At 43.7% G+C, this 18169-nt stretch overlaps 1 protein-coding gene across 1 annotated transcript in view; it reads right to left on the bottom strand.

Moving 5' to 3' along the window:
• The window catches only part of LOC143974084 (RNA exonuclease 1 homolog), a 145223-nt gene that overhangs the window by 108852 nt on the left and 18202 nt on the right, over window positions 1-18169 (bottom strand). Inside the window, exons 2-4 of the mRNA XM_077475143.1 lie at window positions 8146-9326; window positions 3401-3508; window positions 3063-3261 (exon numbers count right to left, since the gene is read on the bottom strand). Coding sequence (XP_077331269.1) covers window positions 3063-3261; window positions 3401-3508; window positions 8146-9326 — 1488 coding nt within the window. The remainder of the gene's footprint in view (window positions 1-3062; window positions 3262-3400; window positions 3509-8145; window positions 9327-18169) is intronic.

Genomic DNA, 18169 nt, shown 5'->3' with positions numbered 1-18169 from the left:
TTATAGCACTGATCGCTGTATAAATGGCAATGGTCCCAAAAATTTCTGATGTGTCCGCCATAATGTCAGCGCCTCAATAAAAATTGTAGCTTGCTGTCATTACTAGAAAAAAATAAATAAAAATAAAAAACACCCTATAAATCCAACCCCTATTTTGTAGATGCTATAACTTTAGTGCAAATCAATATACGCTTATTACGATTTATTTTAAAAAGCAAAATGGGGGATAAATTATAGAAAAAAAAAAAAAGAAAAAGAAAAATAAAAGTACAAAAAATATTGCATTTTTCAAAAATTGAAGCTTTTTTTTAATGGCGATCAAATACCACCAAAAGAAAGCTCTATTTGGGGGGGGGGGGGGGGATGTCAATTTTGTTAAGGTGCAGCGTCGCACAATTTTCAATTAAAACGACGCAGTGCCGAATCGCAAAAAATGGCCCAGTCATTCAGCAGCCAAATCTTCCAGGGCTGAAGTGGTTAAAAAAGGTAACCATCCTCACCGTTGATCTGTTTGCTTGTAATTAGTGTGTGTGTATATAAAAGGTCAATGTGTTTCTGGACTCCTGATAGACTGTTGCATCTTTCATCTAGTGCTGCACTGACATTTTTGGAAGCAAAAATTGTCAAAGGATCTGCGGGAAAAGTTAGTTGAACTGTATAAAACAGGAGCGGGGTATAAATATATACTTAAGGAATTGAGAATGCCAACCAGTAGTGTTCAAAATTCTAAACAAGAAGTGGAAAACGAGGGGTTCTGTTGAAACCAAACCACGGTCAGGTAGAGTAACTAAAATTTCAGACACAACTGCCAGGAAAATTGTTTGGGATGCAAAGAAAAACCCACAGATAACTTCAGATGAACTACAGGACTCTCTGAAAACATGTGATGTGGCTGTTTCAAGATGCACAATAAGGAAGCACTTGAGGAACGATGGGCTGCATGGTTGAGTCGCAAGAAGAAAGCCATTACTATGCCAATGCCACAAAGTGCCCTGCTTACAATATGCCAAACAGCACAAAGACAAGCCTCAAGCCTTCTGGCACAAAGTCATTGGGAGTTGAGAGACCAAAATTAAGCTTTTTGGCCACAACCATAAACGCTAAATTTGGAGAGAAGTCCGCAAGGCATATGATGAAAGGTCGCTTGTGTTTTGGAGAAGTGTGAGCTACAAAGGCACAGGAAATTTGGTCAAAATTGATGGCAAGCTGAATTCAGTATGTTATCAAAAAATACTGGAGGAGCATTTGCATTCATCAGCCAGGAAGCTGCACATGGGACATACCAACATGACAATGGTCCAAAACACAAGGCCAAGTCAACTTGTCATTGGCTACAGCAGAATAAAGTGACGGTTCTTAAGTGGCCATCTCAGTCTCCTGACCTCAATATCATTGAGCCACTCTGGGGAGATCTCAAAAACGTGCAGTTCATGCAAGACAGCCCAAGAAATTACAGGAACTGGAGACTTTTTGCCAAGAGGAATGGGCAGGTTTACCATCTGAGAAGATAAAGAGCCTCATCCACAAATACCACAAAAGACTTCAAGCTGTCATTGATGTTAAAAGGGGGCAATACATGTTATTAGGAACTGGGGTATGTAAACTTTTGATTAGGGTCATTTGGGTACTTTCAGTTGTCACAATTTAAAGAGTAAACACAGTTGATTGAAAATAAAGGTCTTCAGCCAAACACTAACGATGAGTGAAAGAAAAGTTCATGTTATCATTCATATTCTCTGAAAAATGGCCAAGAAATCAATTCTGCCAGGGTATGTAAACTTATGAACACAACTGTATATACACATTTTTTATTTTTATCATATAGACACACACCCCGAAGAAGCAAAGTACCCAAACAAGCAATGGATCTGTTCAGATTGAACTTTTACCTCTTCCCTAGTTGAATGACTTCAAACACATTTTTCATCTCCATTACACAGGCTAGGGGAGAGAGTAGTATAAAGACAATTATGGATTATTCCCTTAGCTCATTTTACAAGTAGTTAATGTGTTTGTAAACCCTAGGAAAAAAATAAATAAAAAAAAAATAAAAAATAAAAAAACCTGCAAGACAAAGGCATAATGAGCTGGTATGCATAGCTTACTAGCTCATTATGAATTACTTACCTGAGATCAAAGCCCCTGCCGCCGTCCTCGTACACTGTTCCAGCTGCAGACATTGCTCCTGGAGTTACTTTCAGGTATCGTGAGCTCCCGTGCTGTGATTGGCCATAACCGCAATGACATCACTCCCACGCATGCACGCAGAAGCCGCCAGTAACAGCACACTCATGTACGTGCCATTGCTTCAGTGAGTATGTGCCGATGACATTGGCAAATGCAAATACAGGGGATATCTCCTAAACCGTAAGGTTTTAGGAGATATCCAGGGTAGCTACAAGTAAACCTTTTTCAAGGCTTACCTGTAGCAAAAAGTGTGTTGTAAGGGTTTACTGCATTTCTGGCAAGATGAATAAGTATTTTCTGTATTTGCTGAAAATGTTCTCAGACTGAAGACACACACACACACACAGATTTTTGCTCTTGGGTTTAGTTCTGCTTCGATATTAGTATAAGAAAGGAATAATGATGATTAGTGTGCATCTAAAAATCTGGCGTTTGGATTGTTTTGTAACCCAGGTGGTAAACTCTAGGGACCAGTTAAAGTTACTCACCCAGGTGAAACAGATGAAGCAAATCCTCCTGCTGATGATGCACATAGCTGGGGGGGGGGGGGGGGGGCAGGAGACATGCACAGCTAAGGTGGTCAATCATATGTGTGGTGTCAGGTATGCTGCTGTGATGTCAAGATAACCTGTCAGAAGGGACTATTGCAGATAGCCGAGGAGGAGACAGAATCACATTCTGTGCTTTGGACTGAGGCTTGGCACACGATAGAAGGATTTGCACTGTTTTTCCATTTCAGAGGTTAACAATCACTTTAAGCAAATCTGAACACGTAAAGTAAATCTTCATACCCTGGTGAGGTTAACCTATCACATTGGCTTAACAGAATAAAGGCAACAGTTGCTCAGTATTTTACTCAAATGAAAACGTCTCACCCATCTGACCAAATGAGTGAAATCCTGGTGTAATCCTGTTGGCAAGTCTCTTCTGTGAGGAAGCTACAAAGGCTTGTCCACCTTTTACTGCAGAACTAATCTGCACTGCTTGCTGCTGAATCTGCACTATCCTTTGGGGTGTTATTTGGGGTGGGGCAGATCTTCTGAAAGGAATAAGAATAGAGCTGTTTTCCTTGGCCTAAAAAAACAAAAATATGTCATTACCAAAATGTTTTAGACCTTTCACAACTGAATAGAACAAGTTCAACTTTTAGTTTCTTAGTAGATAAAATGTGTACTGCAATAATTCATAGGCGTAATGATTATAAAATGCTTACATCACATTTTGCTGACGGATGTGCAATTCTTTTCTTTTGTCCTGGTAGAAGCTCATTTCCTTTAATCTGTAGTTCTGTATCAGGCTGATCTTCCTCACAATGAACTGCCTAAAACAGAATTCCTGGTAAAAAGGCTTTTTTGTATAAAAGAAAAAATTATTATTGCAAACTAAAATCTAAACCTGCTTCATCATGTGTTCCACAGTTCTCAATTCAATTAGCAGCTTTCTGCAAAAATTGCGCCAGCAGATAGCACATCTCCCAATTTACAGTTCTCATACATAAAGGCTCTCGATTGCTCCATGACTGCAATACTTTTCCACAGAGATAAATAGCACCATTGTATCGCTAACTAAATAATTACAACAGTCACTTGGATTTTCTATTATGCTTGTCCAAAGTCCCAGTGATCGATACTCTATGGATATACGGTGTACACTTTTATCCTGGTCAGAATCATTCAGAATGCATGACAATTCACGTTAGTGTACAGCTGCCCTCAAACCACCAATTGCCAGCATTTGCTTATGTAGCACTACCCCCGAAGGAGTTGCTGGTTAGATTTGGGCTTACTGTTACATTCTGTTTTACATCTAGGGGTGTCCCGTGGTAGATGGCCCAGTAACTCGAGAGACTAACAGATCCACTGGAATGGATTTTATTTGCAAAAACGTAGACAATGAACAGTCTCTTAAATCAGAGGGTTGGAAAGGAAGTTCAGGTACTCTTAGGGTCAAAGTCAAAAACTTGAAGAACTTGCTTACTTTGACCGCATCCAGAGAATAGCTATTCGCAACTGGATGTTCATTCAAGTTGGACAGTCTATCACAAGGCCTAACAGCCAACAAGGTGCTTACTCAGGAACAAGTCTCTGCCACAGACATTGTTGTAGAACATACAAGATACTGTCTCTGCCACAGACGTTGTTGTAGAACATGTAGGGAAACTAAAAACTTGAAGAACAATCGTAGGATACCTGGATCTTTCAGCCAGCTTGGCGCTATTCCACAAGACTGGATTCTCTTGGGTACTCAAGCCCTTCCAGGCTCTTGCTAAGAAACCAACCCATACGTGGTCTTCTGAAGAGTCCCCCCCCCCTGGATTGCTTGAAGTCACTGGGTCTCTCCCAAACCGGAGACGGCACCCATCCCCTCAGAATCCTTCTTTAGTTTCCTTTCCTCAGGCAAGCTAGCCCCGAGACATCAAGATCAGGTGGATCCGCACCCCAGGCCATAGCCTTCCTGGGGGCTGGTCAGGAGGACCAGGACCATGAAATCAGTTACATCATTCTGGACCGGAACCCCGTACCAAGTGACGTCCGCATCTTAAATACCCTCTCCCAGAAAGCACAGCAAGAGCACCACTCCCACTGGGCGGGCTCCGAGAGAGTGCAACTTAAGCACCTAACCAGACCATAGTTCCATGCCTGCCAGAAGAGACAGTGCCCCCTGTGGCCAGGCTGAACATCTCACAGTCCAGTCAGACTGATGCTGAAGTCCAAATTTAGACAATTGTACCCAAACCAAACTGCAGTTTTGGTATAACCTTAACTTTGAAAAACGCATAGCGCGTGCTCTTTAGGAGCTGCCGCTACACATGCAACGTCAGTCTGTTTAAAAAAAGGCAAGGGAATACAGCTGAAGCATCAAAAACCTAAAAATAAACCTTACCCAGTAACCCTTTACATTGATCTTTCATAACACTTTTAGAAATTGCAACTTCTACTGAAAATTGGACTAGCCACCAGGTTCTAGCGGTTGGTATAAATTAAAAAAAAAAAAAAAAAAAAAAAATTCTAAATAAACCGAACCAGTGGAATCAGTTGATTACATTGCTCTTTATACTAAAGTATTTACTTGCCTACAGACATGAGCCAAACTGCTGTTTAACATAGTATTAAACCAAACAAACATCAAATTTGTATCACCGCTTCTGGCTTTCACACACACACAAAATTCTCTGTAGATGCTGGTCCAGTTCAGTATTAAACCCCCAAAATCAATAGATTGGGGAAACTACAATTATTTAGAGGAATTTACTATTTGTTTTCTTTTAGGCTCCCCTAACATTTCCTAAGGGTGTTTCCACTATGGAGGAGCAATGGAGACACCTTTGGGCCTCAGCACAGTCAGTCTGTGGAGCGGGTAGTGTTAAGACTCAAAGATTTAGATGGACATTACTAAAATTAAAGCTGAACTGCAGCTAAAACTTTATAAGCCGGTACAGCAACAGCTTGTTTTCCCTTTTGGGATAAAGTTCTTAAATATATAAGAAAAACACACACACACACACACACACACACACACACACACACACTTTACCATTGCAAGCACCCCTGTCATTGTTAAGAGTTTGTCTAACCACTTCAATACTGGGCACTTTCACCCCCTTTCCTGCCCAGGCCAATTTTCAGCACCATCACACTTTGAATGACAATTGCAGTGGTCATACAACACTTTTTTTTTTTACACACACACACACACACACACACACACACACACACACACAGCTCTTTTTTGGTGGCATTTAATCACCACTGGCCAATTTGGGGAGGACATCAATGGACACCCTTCCAGAACAGAGCCACGTTGTAGCACTTTTCGGCTATGGCACGGAAGTGAAGTGGTTAACACCGCCACTTCTGCTGGACAGCTTTGTCTGTTAAAGTTGAAAAACAGATTGGCTGCATCACCAGGTGAAAAATAAGGAGAAAGACAGTTGTAATGCAGCCACCACAATAATTGTTAGGCTGCAATATGAAACATATTTGGGGTTTCATAATGCTTAAATATGCCACCATACCAAAGGCTAGAAGTACCTGCTTTACCTTATACTGACAGGGAGCAGCTTTTGGACTTGTGTCGACTAATTGCCAACTCCCATCTCTCTCTCCATGATTACCCAGCTGTTGATTCTGCTCATCAGTCCTGCCTACTTAAAGCCGTCCAGCTCACTTGATCTCTGCCTTCGCCTTATGCCACATACACACGGTCAGAATTTTGGCCAGCAAAAGACCGATGAGAGCTTTGTCGGAAAATGCGACCGTGTGTATGCTCCATCGGAATTTTGCTGGCTGAATTTCCACCAGCAAAAGATTGAGAGCAGGTTCTTCCGAAATGGACGTGCAAAAACTCACACATGCTCAGATTCAACTACGAGGCGGAAGCTATTGGCTACTGAACTTCTTTTCTAGTCCAGACGTACGTCACCGCGTTCTTGACGTCGGAATTTGGTGTGACCGCATGTATGCAAGACAGCTTGAGCGAAATCCCGTCGGGAAAACCATCAGAGCTTTTTCCAACCAAAATTCAGATCGTGCGTACACGGCATTAGTCACATCACAAGAAACCATCTCCTGTGTTCCTATTTAAAGACTGGCTTTACTGACATCCCTTCTGGCTCCTTATCCTGCTTGCTGTTCCTTTACTTGGATCCCCAACGTCTGGCCTGGCTGATAACCTAATCTGGTTACTGAACTCTGGCTTGGATGATTACTCTATTTACCTTTTAATTAATAAATGTGATTTTACTATACTTCTGTCTCAGTCTGGTTCATGGTTTGACACAATGACTGAGTGCTGATCAGAGTGCTCCAGTGGGAGAGTCTCCCTGTCAAAACAATGGCACAGAAGGGAAGATTGCTGCTATAATATATCACATGTGTGTGTACCTAGCTTTACACAACTGGACATGCAAATATATGTTGGCACCTTTGAAAGCTAGCAGGTTGACAGTTTGTATGTAGGGGACTTAATTTACATACAATTTTTTATTTTATTTTGGATAGAGCAAGTAACTGTTATAACTCCTATTAGGAAGTGAAAGGAAATCCCTGCAAATTAAGGGAATTCCTTGGGGCCGTACCAGGTCACCAGAACTAGTGTCCCCTATGGAAGATTTCCCCTCTTAGTTTCCTGGGAACAATCTAAAATGTGGGCACTTTACTTTCACTTTCAAAGGATAATGGTAAAAAGGACAGAGGTGATTCTCCATAACTGGGGGTACAGAATGCAATAAAAACTGGCAAGCCTATAGTTATATTTTAAGTATATTGCACAATTCTCAGTTCAAAGAAATTAGTTTGCCTCTAGACAGTGAGAATATATCTTAAACCAAGCATTTTTCAGCCTTTACACCATGTGTCCATTGTATCCCTTTACATGCACACATGTCTTAAGATAAGCGGTTATCAAATCCAGCCAGAAGCGAGTGTGTAGGACAACCAGACCAAGAGAACGCCATGCCTTTAAATCAAAGAAAGCCCAACAAGCCAAATGCCAAATCATGGCCTGTAACCGGTTCTTACCTTTGAGCGGTACTGGTTTGATCGACAACTTAATGTACTTTAGCTAGTGTGTTTGCAGTGTCCCAGTAACGTCAAATACTAGGGTTATCTATAAAGAAAGTTTTAAATCAAATCACAATTAGCCTAAGCGACTGCACTGACCAGCAGGAAGGTGAAGGTTGTGGGGAATGGTGGGGCCAAAAGACCATCTTACAGTGCTACACTACCCTGCAGGCTTGCCCTAGGTAGCCTCATTGATTTACAGCAACAACCCTATTCTTTTAGGTAAAAACATGGATACTTAGTACTGATGCTCTGGAGGGTATGTGGGTTGTGTGTTCCAGGTCCCCCCCCCCCCCCCCCATTTCATTAATGCATTGTGTAAACATTTATACTATGCAAAACATCCGATTATAAATTATATTCCAAAAAAAAGGATTATTTTGCATGAAATGAATACCTGGCTTGCATTTTTCTTTGCTTCACTTTCAGCAAATTCATTAAAAATACGCAAACATTCTTCCATGGGGTCTTCTGAATCTGACACAGTGTCCTCTTCTGAGCTGTCATTATCAGTTGACGAATTCACAACAATGACTTTGTTTCCTTTGTTCGGCAAATACGAGATCTCGGGCTGGGATTTCTGCTCATTAGGAAAGTTATCAACAGCAGTTTTAGCCAAGGCTGTGGTAGCAGCAACCTCAATAATTTCAAAGTCTGCTGATGAGTTGGGAAAACCTTCACGGTCACAAAAATCTAAAGACATTGCAGAAACTAGATGAGAGGAATCCTTTTTAACTACATTGTCTATCAAGTTTGCTTGCTCTTCATCAGCTTCTTTACCACTTACTGAAACATCGGTCTCAACATTTTTAGAGTCATTTATACTAGAAGTTGTATTTTCTTCTGATTTAATCTGGGCATTACACTTATTTTCATGTTGCTGAACACCATCGTACGTACAGCTAGGTAATACATTTTGAGAAGCTTCTGATTCATTTGCATCAGAAGCGCCATTTTCATTGGAATGGTCATCATTTGGAGCCAAAGTCTCATATTCCAAAATAGATCCAATTTCTTCAGAGGATACATCAGCTTCAACCAATGCCATGTTTTTCCCTACAGAGTCACAAACTTTACTTGGCCTTTTTCTTTTTGAAACAACTTCTAGTGGTGGTGCATCAATGACAAGCATATCTTCATCATCAGATTCTTGAAGTTTTATTTCAAGCCTTATTGGAGATGCGATTCTAGGCTTTTTTTGAGGGTTGTCCAACATATCTTCACATTTTGGTTTCATTGCCTTGTTTTCATTTTCTTTAGAGGTGGAACTAAAAAACCCTGCAGTATAATTAAGTAAGGGGTCATACTCTAGATCTGTAGCTGGACAGCTTCGATCAACCACATATTTTTTTTTACTGTTCTTTGGGCGGGTGACCAAAACATCAAGATTTTTCTTTGTTGTTGTTTTCTCATCTTCAATGGGATCTAGAATATTACAATTCACGTCAGCCTCAGGTGGGTCTTGTATGGTATTTGGCCCATTTGTATACTGTAATAACTTTTTCTGGCTCTCTTCTACCTCATTTTTTACCGTCTCAATTGCTTTCTTAAGCCTCTCCAGTTCACTAATTTTCTTACCTAAAACAAAAAAAAAAAAAAACAAAAAAAAAAAAAAATTGTAAGCAATTTAGCAGTAGTTTTTAAATACTAAAAAAACAAAAAAAATAAAAATACCTCAAGAAAAAAAAAAAAAAAAAAAAAAAAAAACACGAGGAACATTTGTTATCGTTAAGCCTTGTACACACAGATTATCAGATGGATAGTCTTTTTGCATGCTAGTCTGAATATCGAAAGCGAATAGGTTACTAAAGTACGAAAATCCTCGCACGGCATGAAAGAAAAAATAAATAAAAATAAAATCAGAAGTGATGTATTTGTATTGCATCTTCAGATGAAAAAAAAAACTGTACCAATTAAAAAAAAAAAAGTGGGTGGCCCCATTTGGTGGACTCTGGCACAGGAGTAAAAAAGTAAACTTACTCCTGTAGTCCTAAAAAGTACTGTCAAGAAAGGTGCTGTTATAAAGAACAGAGAAGTCATTAACTGAAATACCAGTTTATAATTTTAATACAAGTACAGTAAATATTTAACACCCTGCAGTCTCCAAATGGTTTTGGACTAAAAGTAACTCCTCATCCCAGGGTGGGGGGATGAAGTTAATAGACATATGCTGCACTTTGTGTGAAAGAACTCCCCCCCCCCCCCCCCCCCCCATTAGACCCCCTTCACACTGGGGTGCTTTGCAGGTGCTACAGCTCTAAAAACAGCGCCTGCAACGCACCCTGAAAGAACCACTCCATTCACTCCAGTGTGAAAACCCGAGGTCTTTCATACTGGAGCGTTGCACTGGCAGGATGGTAAAAAAAGAAAAAAAAAAAGAAAAAAAAGCATGTATATACTGCTCCTCCACTGCTCCTGCCCATTGAAATCAATGGGGCAGTGCAGCTATACCGCCGGCAAAGTGCTGCTGCAACAGCTCTTTGCAGGTGGTTCTAACCCTTTTTCGGCCACTAGCAGGGGTTAAAAGTGCCCCGCTATCGGCTGAATACCTCTGCAAATACCATGGTAAAGCACCACTAAAAATAGCACGCTTTACCGCCGACGTCCCTGTGTGAAAGGTGCCCTATATAGCCAACTCCTACAGTACTGTGCAAAAGTTTTAGGCAGGAGTGAAGTAGAAAAAAAAAAAATAAAAAAAAAATAAAGCGCAAGTGAAAACAAACATGTTAAATATTTAACTGTAGCAGGAGGCAGTTTTTTGCCAAAGGTCTAGAGAACAATACACACACACACACACACACACACACACACATACACACACACATACATAGTTTTTTTAGCTTACAATTCAGTTTTACGTAATAGTGATACTAGTGGCCAATAGGCTGCTGGATCACTTTTACAAGCAGCGGAAGAGGGTCCCACCCACCTTTCACAGTCTCTCCTGTTCCACCAGGGAGCCCGTGACTGAAGCCGGTGGTTACACCAGCTGGCCAGAGGAGATGACAGAGGACCAAAATGTCCCAGATCAGGTCTATGGTCTAAGATGGAAGCAACAAGTATTCAATCCCTTCTTGTAAGCAGACCGTTACTGACCTGTGAAAGCATCGGCTCTTTTTTTTGAGTGAATGCTTAAGGGCAGGAGGGATAAGGGTTCTAATAGACCCCAGATCGCTCAGTAAAGAGTGCCCGTCAATGCCCATGCCAAGTCAAAGGATGTAGTTCATCCCTGGTCAAAAACATAAAAAAAGTGAAGATGGAGTTAGCCTTTCTGGTAACTCTTCCTAGGCGTCTTCCAGGACAGTCTCAGAGACATAGGACTCCTCCCTCCGAGACAGGAAACACATTCACCCAAACTGTTTGAAAGGCGGTCCTCAAGGCCTCCCCCCTCACTTTCCACAAGAACTGCCGGAGTGCCATGAAAGACACAACACCCTAGCACAACGTCAGTACATACCTCCAACACCAGTCAAAAAAACACCGGGTGGGAAACCAGGCTGTCCTGGAAGACTTCTAAAAGTTACCGGTAAGTCCGGTTTTCCTTTGGTCTTCCAGGACGGCCTCTGAGATGAGCAAGAAACGTACTCTGTCAGGGTGGGATCACTGCCTTGAGGACCTTTCATCCAAATATCTGCTACTTATCAGACAAGTCCAGGCGGTAATGCTTTGCAAACAAGGAGTAGCTGGACCACGTTGCCGCTCTGCAGATATCCTCCGAAGTGGCACCGCCCCCTCTGCCCATGAAGCTGAGACAGCCCTGGTTGAATGTGACTCAACTAGGGGAGCTTGCCTCCCTGCCAAACTGTATGCTTCTTTAATAGTCATTCTAATTCACCTTGCAATGGAAGATTTTTATGCTTTCCATCCCTTACCCCTGCAAAGTTTACAAATAAAGATGCAGACTTTCTGAAGCCCTTACTGACCTCAAGCCAAGCCAAAAGACTTCTCTTAACAGCCTTGAGGACCAACCACTTAACTTCTGATTTCTTCAGGGGTTCAAAGGCACTTCCTATAAGCGCCCTGAGGACCAAGGACAGATCCCAGGTGGGACAGGCCCGAGCCTTCACTGGTCTAGACCTAGAGGGCCTTAAAGTTAATTCTCAATGAATTGATCCTGCTGCAGGGAGACCTGAAGAAACACTCAAAGCAGCGGCCTGCACCTTTAGCATGATGTAGAGGCACAATTCTACTCCCACCTGAACAAAAATAAATAAAAATAAATAAATAAAATAAACCCACCACTGCAGGAATCCCTGGTTGCTCAAACCCCTGTTCTGCTAACCAGGAATTAAAAATTCTCCAGACCTTGGTATAAATGGCCCTGGTCACTGGCTTAGGGCAGTTTAGATGGGTTTCAACCACTCTCCAAGAACCCCTGAGCCCTTAATGGTTGTTCCTCAGATACCATGCTGTTTTTCTGAGGGTTTCTACCTGAGGGTGCTGGATAGGCCCCTGATTGACCAGATCCTCCCTCACTGGGGAGAGGCAGTGGAGGATACATGGCGAACATCCTTAGGTTGGCAAACCAGGCTCACTTTGGCCAAAACTAAGCCATCAGAATGAGGTTCGTCATTTCGGTCAAAAACTTCTGGAGAACTGCAGCCATTAGTCTTACTGGGAAAAAGCATAGCAAAGGCTGAACTTCCATGTACTGGCAATGGCCTCTATCCCCCTGGCTTGATCCAGTGGATGGAGGGAGAAGTGGGTGACCTTGTTGCTCTAAGGCAAAGAGGTCCACCGCCAGTTGTTCAAGACCACACGGCCTCCTCGAACACTTCTGCGTTGAGAGACCACTTGTCCAGTCTTACTCGTTGGCAGCTGAGAAAATCCACTAGCGAATTCTGAGTTCCTTTTAAATAGATGGCAGACAACAAAGCCAGGTTTAGTTCATCCCAACTGAAAATCTTGCCTGCTATTAATTGTAGGGTAGGGCTCCTGGTCCCCCCCCCCGTGCTTGCTTATATATGCAACTTCTGCCGCATTATCCATCTGCACCTGCAGGTGCTGCCCCTTTATCCATGACTGGAAGGTCTCTACAGCCTTTTCAATCGCCAGGAGCTCCTCAGAGTCAAGAGCCATCTGGTTCCACTGAAGACCAAGTTCCCTGAGCTAAAGCTTCCTCCAAGTAGGCTCCCCAGACAAAAGAGCTGGCGTCTATCATCACAAGGGCTGACGGTCTGGACCACACAAGTCCACTGTCTAGATTATGATGATGGGCTAGCCACCACCACAGCACCCTCTTGACTCTGGTTGGTGGGGACATAGGCTGGTCTAAGCGCTGCTGGTCACCAGACCAGCAACGTAGCAAGAGATCTTGCAGCAGACGCTGGTAAAGACTTGCCAAGGGGACTGCTGGAAAACAGGACATCAAACTCATCACGCTCATGACCTCTCTGAAGCTGTGCCACTGCCTGCCCCATCTTCTCAGAAGAGAGAAAGATCTTTGACTATTGAGGAGAGTCTGTAACCCAAATACTGCATCTCCTGTGTAGATACTAGCTGGGACTTGTCCAGGTTGATCAAACAAGGGACTGCAAAAAGCCTGTGCTTCCTGCAAGTCCTCCACCAGTTGCCGAAAGGATTGGGCAACGAACAGCAGATCATCCAAGTAGGGGGGATTACAGTAATGTCCAACACCTTCACATTTTGGTTTCATTGTCTCGTTTTCACTGCAAATATCTTTAGACAGAAAGCCGTGTAGTAACCTGCAGGGGGAAAATACAACTGCCTCACCCTGCCAATATAAAACTACAAATGCCTAATGTAAAAACCAATTCTGCAAAACACACAAAATGTTAAATAAATATAGATAGAATAAATTAAATGCTTATCCGTAACATGAAATAAAGTGCAAAGTGCCGATTGTGCTACTCAATACAACAGAGAATAGACATATCTAAAAAAACACCCATCATTACAATGCATACTGGTGTTGAATAAATAATCAAAAATAAGTGTTATAATTTTTTACGGATTAGCATTTAATTTTTTTTTTATTTATTTACATTTTTTTTTTATTTCATCTATATTTATTCAACATTTTGTGGTTTTGCAGAATTGGTTGTTACATTGGGCATTTGTAGTTTTATATTGGCAGGGTGAGGCGGTTGTGTTTTCCCCCCTGCAGGTTACTGCACGGCTTTCTGTCTAAAGATATTTGCATATGGCACTTTAATTTGTAGTGGAGTTTGGATTACAGCGCATCACTATTTATTACCATTTTTCTTTTGGTGACTGACCACTTGAGTGTTTGCGGCTTTTTCCTATTTATCTATTCCACAGAGGAGTTCCATTTGCACTCTAGTCGTTTTGGGTTTATTGTCTCATTTTCATTTTTAGAGGTGGAGCTAAAAAAAAACTGCAGTATAATTAAGGGATCGTACTCTAGATCTGTAACTAGGCAGCTTCGATCAACCATAAAAAAATGTCTTACTGTTCTTTGGGCAGGTGACCAAAACATCAAGGTTTCTTTGTTGCAGTTACCTTCAATGGGATCTAGAACATTACAATAGAGGTCAGCCTCAAGTGGGTACTGCATGGTATTTTCTGTGCTTCTTGCAAGTCCTCCTCCAGTTGCCAAGAGGATTGGGTGATGAACCGCAGATCGTCCAAGTAGGGGATTACTGTAATGGCCCTGATTCGTAGCGGGCTAAAGCTTCTGCCAGGGCTTTCATAAAAATCCTTGGAGAGGATGCTAGAAATGCCCAGAACTGAAAAAGCACTCAACTGCCTGCCTGAAAAATGTATGAAAATCTTGATGTATTGAGATATGCACGTATGCATTCCTGAGATCGATCGTCGCCACATAGCAATCTGGAAACAGGAGGAGATTTGTAATTGTGAAAATTTACTCCATCCTGAAGTGTTTCTACTTCAAAAACCTGTTTAGCGAACAGATATTGAGAATTAAACTGAACTTGCCTGATGGCTTCTGGACCACGAACATATGGGAATATATTCCCTGGCAGCGTTCCTTCTGGGGCACCTGCATGAGGACTTGCTGATCCACTTGTTTCCCCTAATAGCAGACTCAGAGCCCCTGCTTTTTCCCCATCGCTGGGTAACGGGGTGACCAAAAAACTGGAAGGGGAAATTGATCTGAATGCCAAATTGTAGCGGTTCTTTATTATCTCTAATATGAACAGGCTTGAAGTTGTTGCAGTCCATAGTGGAAGGAAACCCCTCAGTCTCCCTCCCACTGGGACACAGGAGTCATTGGGGCATTGTGGTGGTCTGAGGAGGATTGAATAAGATTCCGCCTCTTCCTTGCCCCTTGTGCCCTGTCGAGTGCTTTTTAGGGAGTCCATCTCTTTCCTGTTGGGCCTGTCTGTGGCGCGCAGACACACACACACACACACACACACACACACGTTTACCCTCCACCTTTTCTGGGAATGCTGGGTTTGTGCCAGTGCCTTCTGGAGACCAGGACAGAAAAAAGGTGATCACCTGAAAAAGGTAATCCAAAGATTAAGCTTAGACAAACAATCACCCATCCAAGCCTTCAACCACATGGTCCTTCTTGCAGCATTTACCAGTGCTGCTGACCTGGCTGCCAGCTTCACCGATTCTGCCAAGAAGCCAACTGCCTTAAATGTAGCCAAGTCCATGGCCTTTCCAGGCTTAATGTTGACCTCCAGAGTCAGGAACAGTTGACATCCTATGCAGAGTGGGTTACGAGGCATGGTGGGTGCAATGCTAGGTAGAATAATGGGCACCAGACACTTCTTGAATGCAAAGAGATGCATTGCCTCTTATATAGAACTGTGGGAGAGAGGGTTAGGGCCAGGACACCCTTTAGTAGATGCAATGTTAATTGCCAGACTCCAAGACTTTTGCAGGTAGACAGCCATGCAGGGAAAGGCATCCAGCAAGACATCTGTTTGAGTAGGCACACCTGTCTCCTATGGCAACAGTCTTGTAACAGTTTCTAACACAAATGGTAACGACTCACTTCAATCTCTGCTTGTAGATCTTCACTCAGCTGAGCTCCCAGTATCTCACTAGACTTGCTGATCCACTGCCACTGGATGCCCTGAGCTCTTCCAATCTGCTCACTCAGTATCTTCCTCAGGTGTCACCCCTGCGTCCCTAGCTTGGCACTCAGATACTCCTTAAGCATCACCCCGCTGGCCTGCTCGGTCCCTGGCTACACACACACACACACACACACACACACACACACACACACCTCTGCAAGCATCACTTCCACTGACTGGGTCCCTGGCTTGGCATCTGCTGAAGTTTCCCAATTCTCCACCATTCCTGGTTGCGGAGAACACTGCTCTGGTACTTTTTTTAGCTACTCACAGTGGTCCCTGGTAATAAGGTGAATGGTTCCTTAGTGGCGACAGCTTCCCCTTTACCTCTGACCACAACAGGTTCTCCAGCCAGCAGAACAGTCACTTCTGGTTGGACTGCAAGCCGCAGTCCCAGCCCTATGTGCTCTTGCTTCTGGATAGGCCCCTCAGACAGCCTTGCAGCCAGATGCCCCCGAGATAGGCCAGAGTCTGAGACCTAGCAGCCCGAGCAATACAACACACCTCCACCCAGACAGCCATCCAGGTGGCACAGAACCTGATCCCCTGACTCAACCAAATAGGCTCTCCCAGCAGGCCAAAGGACCCAAGAAAATCCATCCCCATTGACTGAGATACACCATATACTCCTAATCTGTCCTTGCAATGCCCTTGTCTCATCTAATGCCACGAGGTACCCGGCCACCTAGTGGCAGAAGAGAGATGTGCAGCAATTACAGAATTAGGTGAAGTCGGTTGACCTAGCAATTGACCAAGGCAACTTGGCAAATTGTCCAAGGGGTCTCTAAGTGACACCAGGGAGTTAAAAAGCCCCCCTTCTTGAAAGGGAACCTACACTTGAGGCTATCCGAGAAGAACAGTCTTTTGCGGATGCTCCCACTCCAGCAAGATCGACTCCACAAGAGACTTACTCACGGGAAAACTTCTGCACACTAGAGCCTTGGTACATTAGGTCATGCTTTGAGAGTTGTACCGCCTCCTCCTGGATTTCCAAGGTGTCAGATTGCCTTGAGTCCAGTGACACCATGTACCTGGACCCCCTGGAGGAATCATCCTCTCCCTCCAAGTCAGACGCAGAGTCTGCCTGAGAGGAGGAGAGTGACCTGGGTTCCCAATCCCTCCTGTTTCGGACTCGGTTCTGACAGGGAAGGCATACTCCCTGCCCTGATAGGGACGTAGAGGGACCCTGCATCCCATCCATCATCCCTTTAAAGGATTGGCACATGGATGCAATCTCATCCTTAACAGGCGCAAGGTTTTTATGACCTGCACTCATTGAATCAACATTGACCAGACTACAAACACATTTATGCCGCGTACACATGATCAGAATTCCGGCCAGAAAAAGACCAACGAGAGCTTTTCATCAGAAAACGCGACAGTGTGTATGCTCCATCGGAATTTAGCTGTCCGAATTCCCGCCAGCAAAAAATGGACAGTATGTTCTGAATGTTCCCAACGGAAAAACGCTTTATCGGAAATTCCGATCGCGTGTATGCAATTCTGACATGCCAAAAATCACGCATGCTCAGATTCAAACTACGAGACAGAAGCTATTGGCTACTGGCTATTGAACTTCTTTTCTAGTCCCGTCGTACCTGTTGTACGTCCCCACGTTATAAACCATCAGAATTTGGTGTGACCATGTGTAGGCAAGACAGCTTGAGCGGAGTTCCATCAGGAAAACCATCAGGGCTTTTTCCGACGAGAATTCCGATCGTGTGTATGTGGCATTAGAGCAAAGTGATTTCTCCCATTTGGTGCCCAACTTTGACCTGCATATCTTCTCCTAAGAAGCTGCATCTGAGCCTTGTCCTGGGCGTTAACCTAAAAGCCAAAAAGGAAGACAAACGCCCACAAGTTCCTGCCCCTGAACTTCACCACCACTGTGCTTGGAGTCAAGTGGAGAACGTGCCCAGCCCTTCACTTGTGGTTCCCCACCCAGGGAGGGACTATGTCACAAGGAACCCACCCCCCTCCACCCCCAGAGTAAGTCATGGCTACCCCTCACCATGCTTACCTGGGAGGCGTCAGTGCCAGAAGAAGCAGAGGAGATGCTGCAGTGCCTTCCAAGGCTCCTCAGTGTATGTCACAGCCTCTGCAGGGTCTTCACTGGTTCTGGATGCCTGAACAGTCACATGCCACGCCCAGGAGACTGGAACCTTGTCTCGGCACCCCCTGATGATGCGGCTCCGCCAGAACCCACGTCGCTTCCTCTAGTTGGAGCGCAGAAGCCCCGCCTCCAGTGCACGCACATAGTCCCTGTCCATAACCAGAAGTACCAGATGAACAGGCGCCACTTCCAGCATGCCAAGAACACACAGATGGACGCCGCCTGCCCGTCAGACCGAGGGCCACTGACAGGAGGGCTGAAGGAGGCAC

This window comes from Lithobates pipiens, unplaced genomic scaffold, assembly GCF_037356315.1.
Source record: "Lithobates pipiens isolate NorthernLeopardFrog02 unplaced genomic scaffold, aLitPip1_a1.2 Scaffold_13, whole genome shotgun sequence".
NCBI classification, from domain to species: domain Eukaryota; kingdom Metazoa; phylum Chordata; class Amphibia; order Anura; family Ranidae; genus Lithobates; species Lithobates pipiens.
This window is presented reverse-complemented; position numbering and strand designations above follow the sequence as displayed.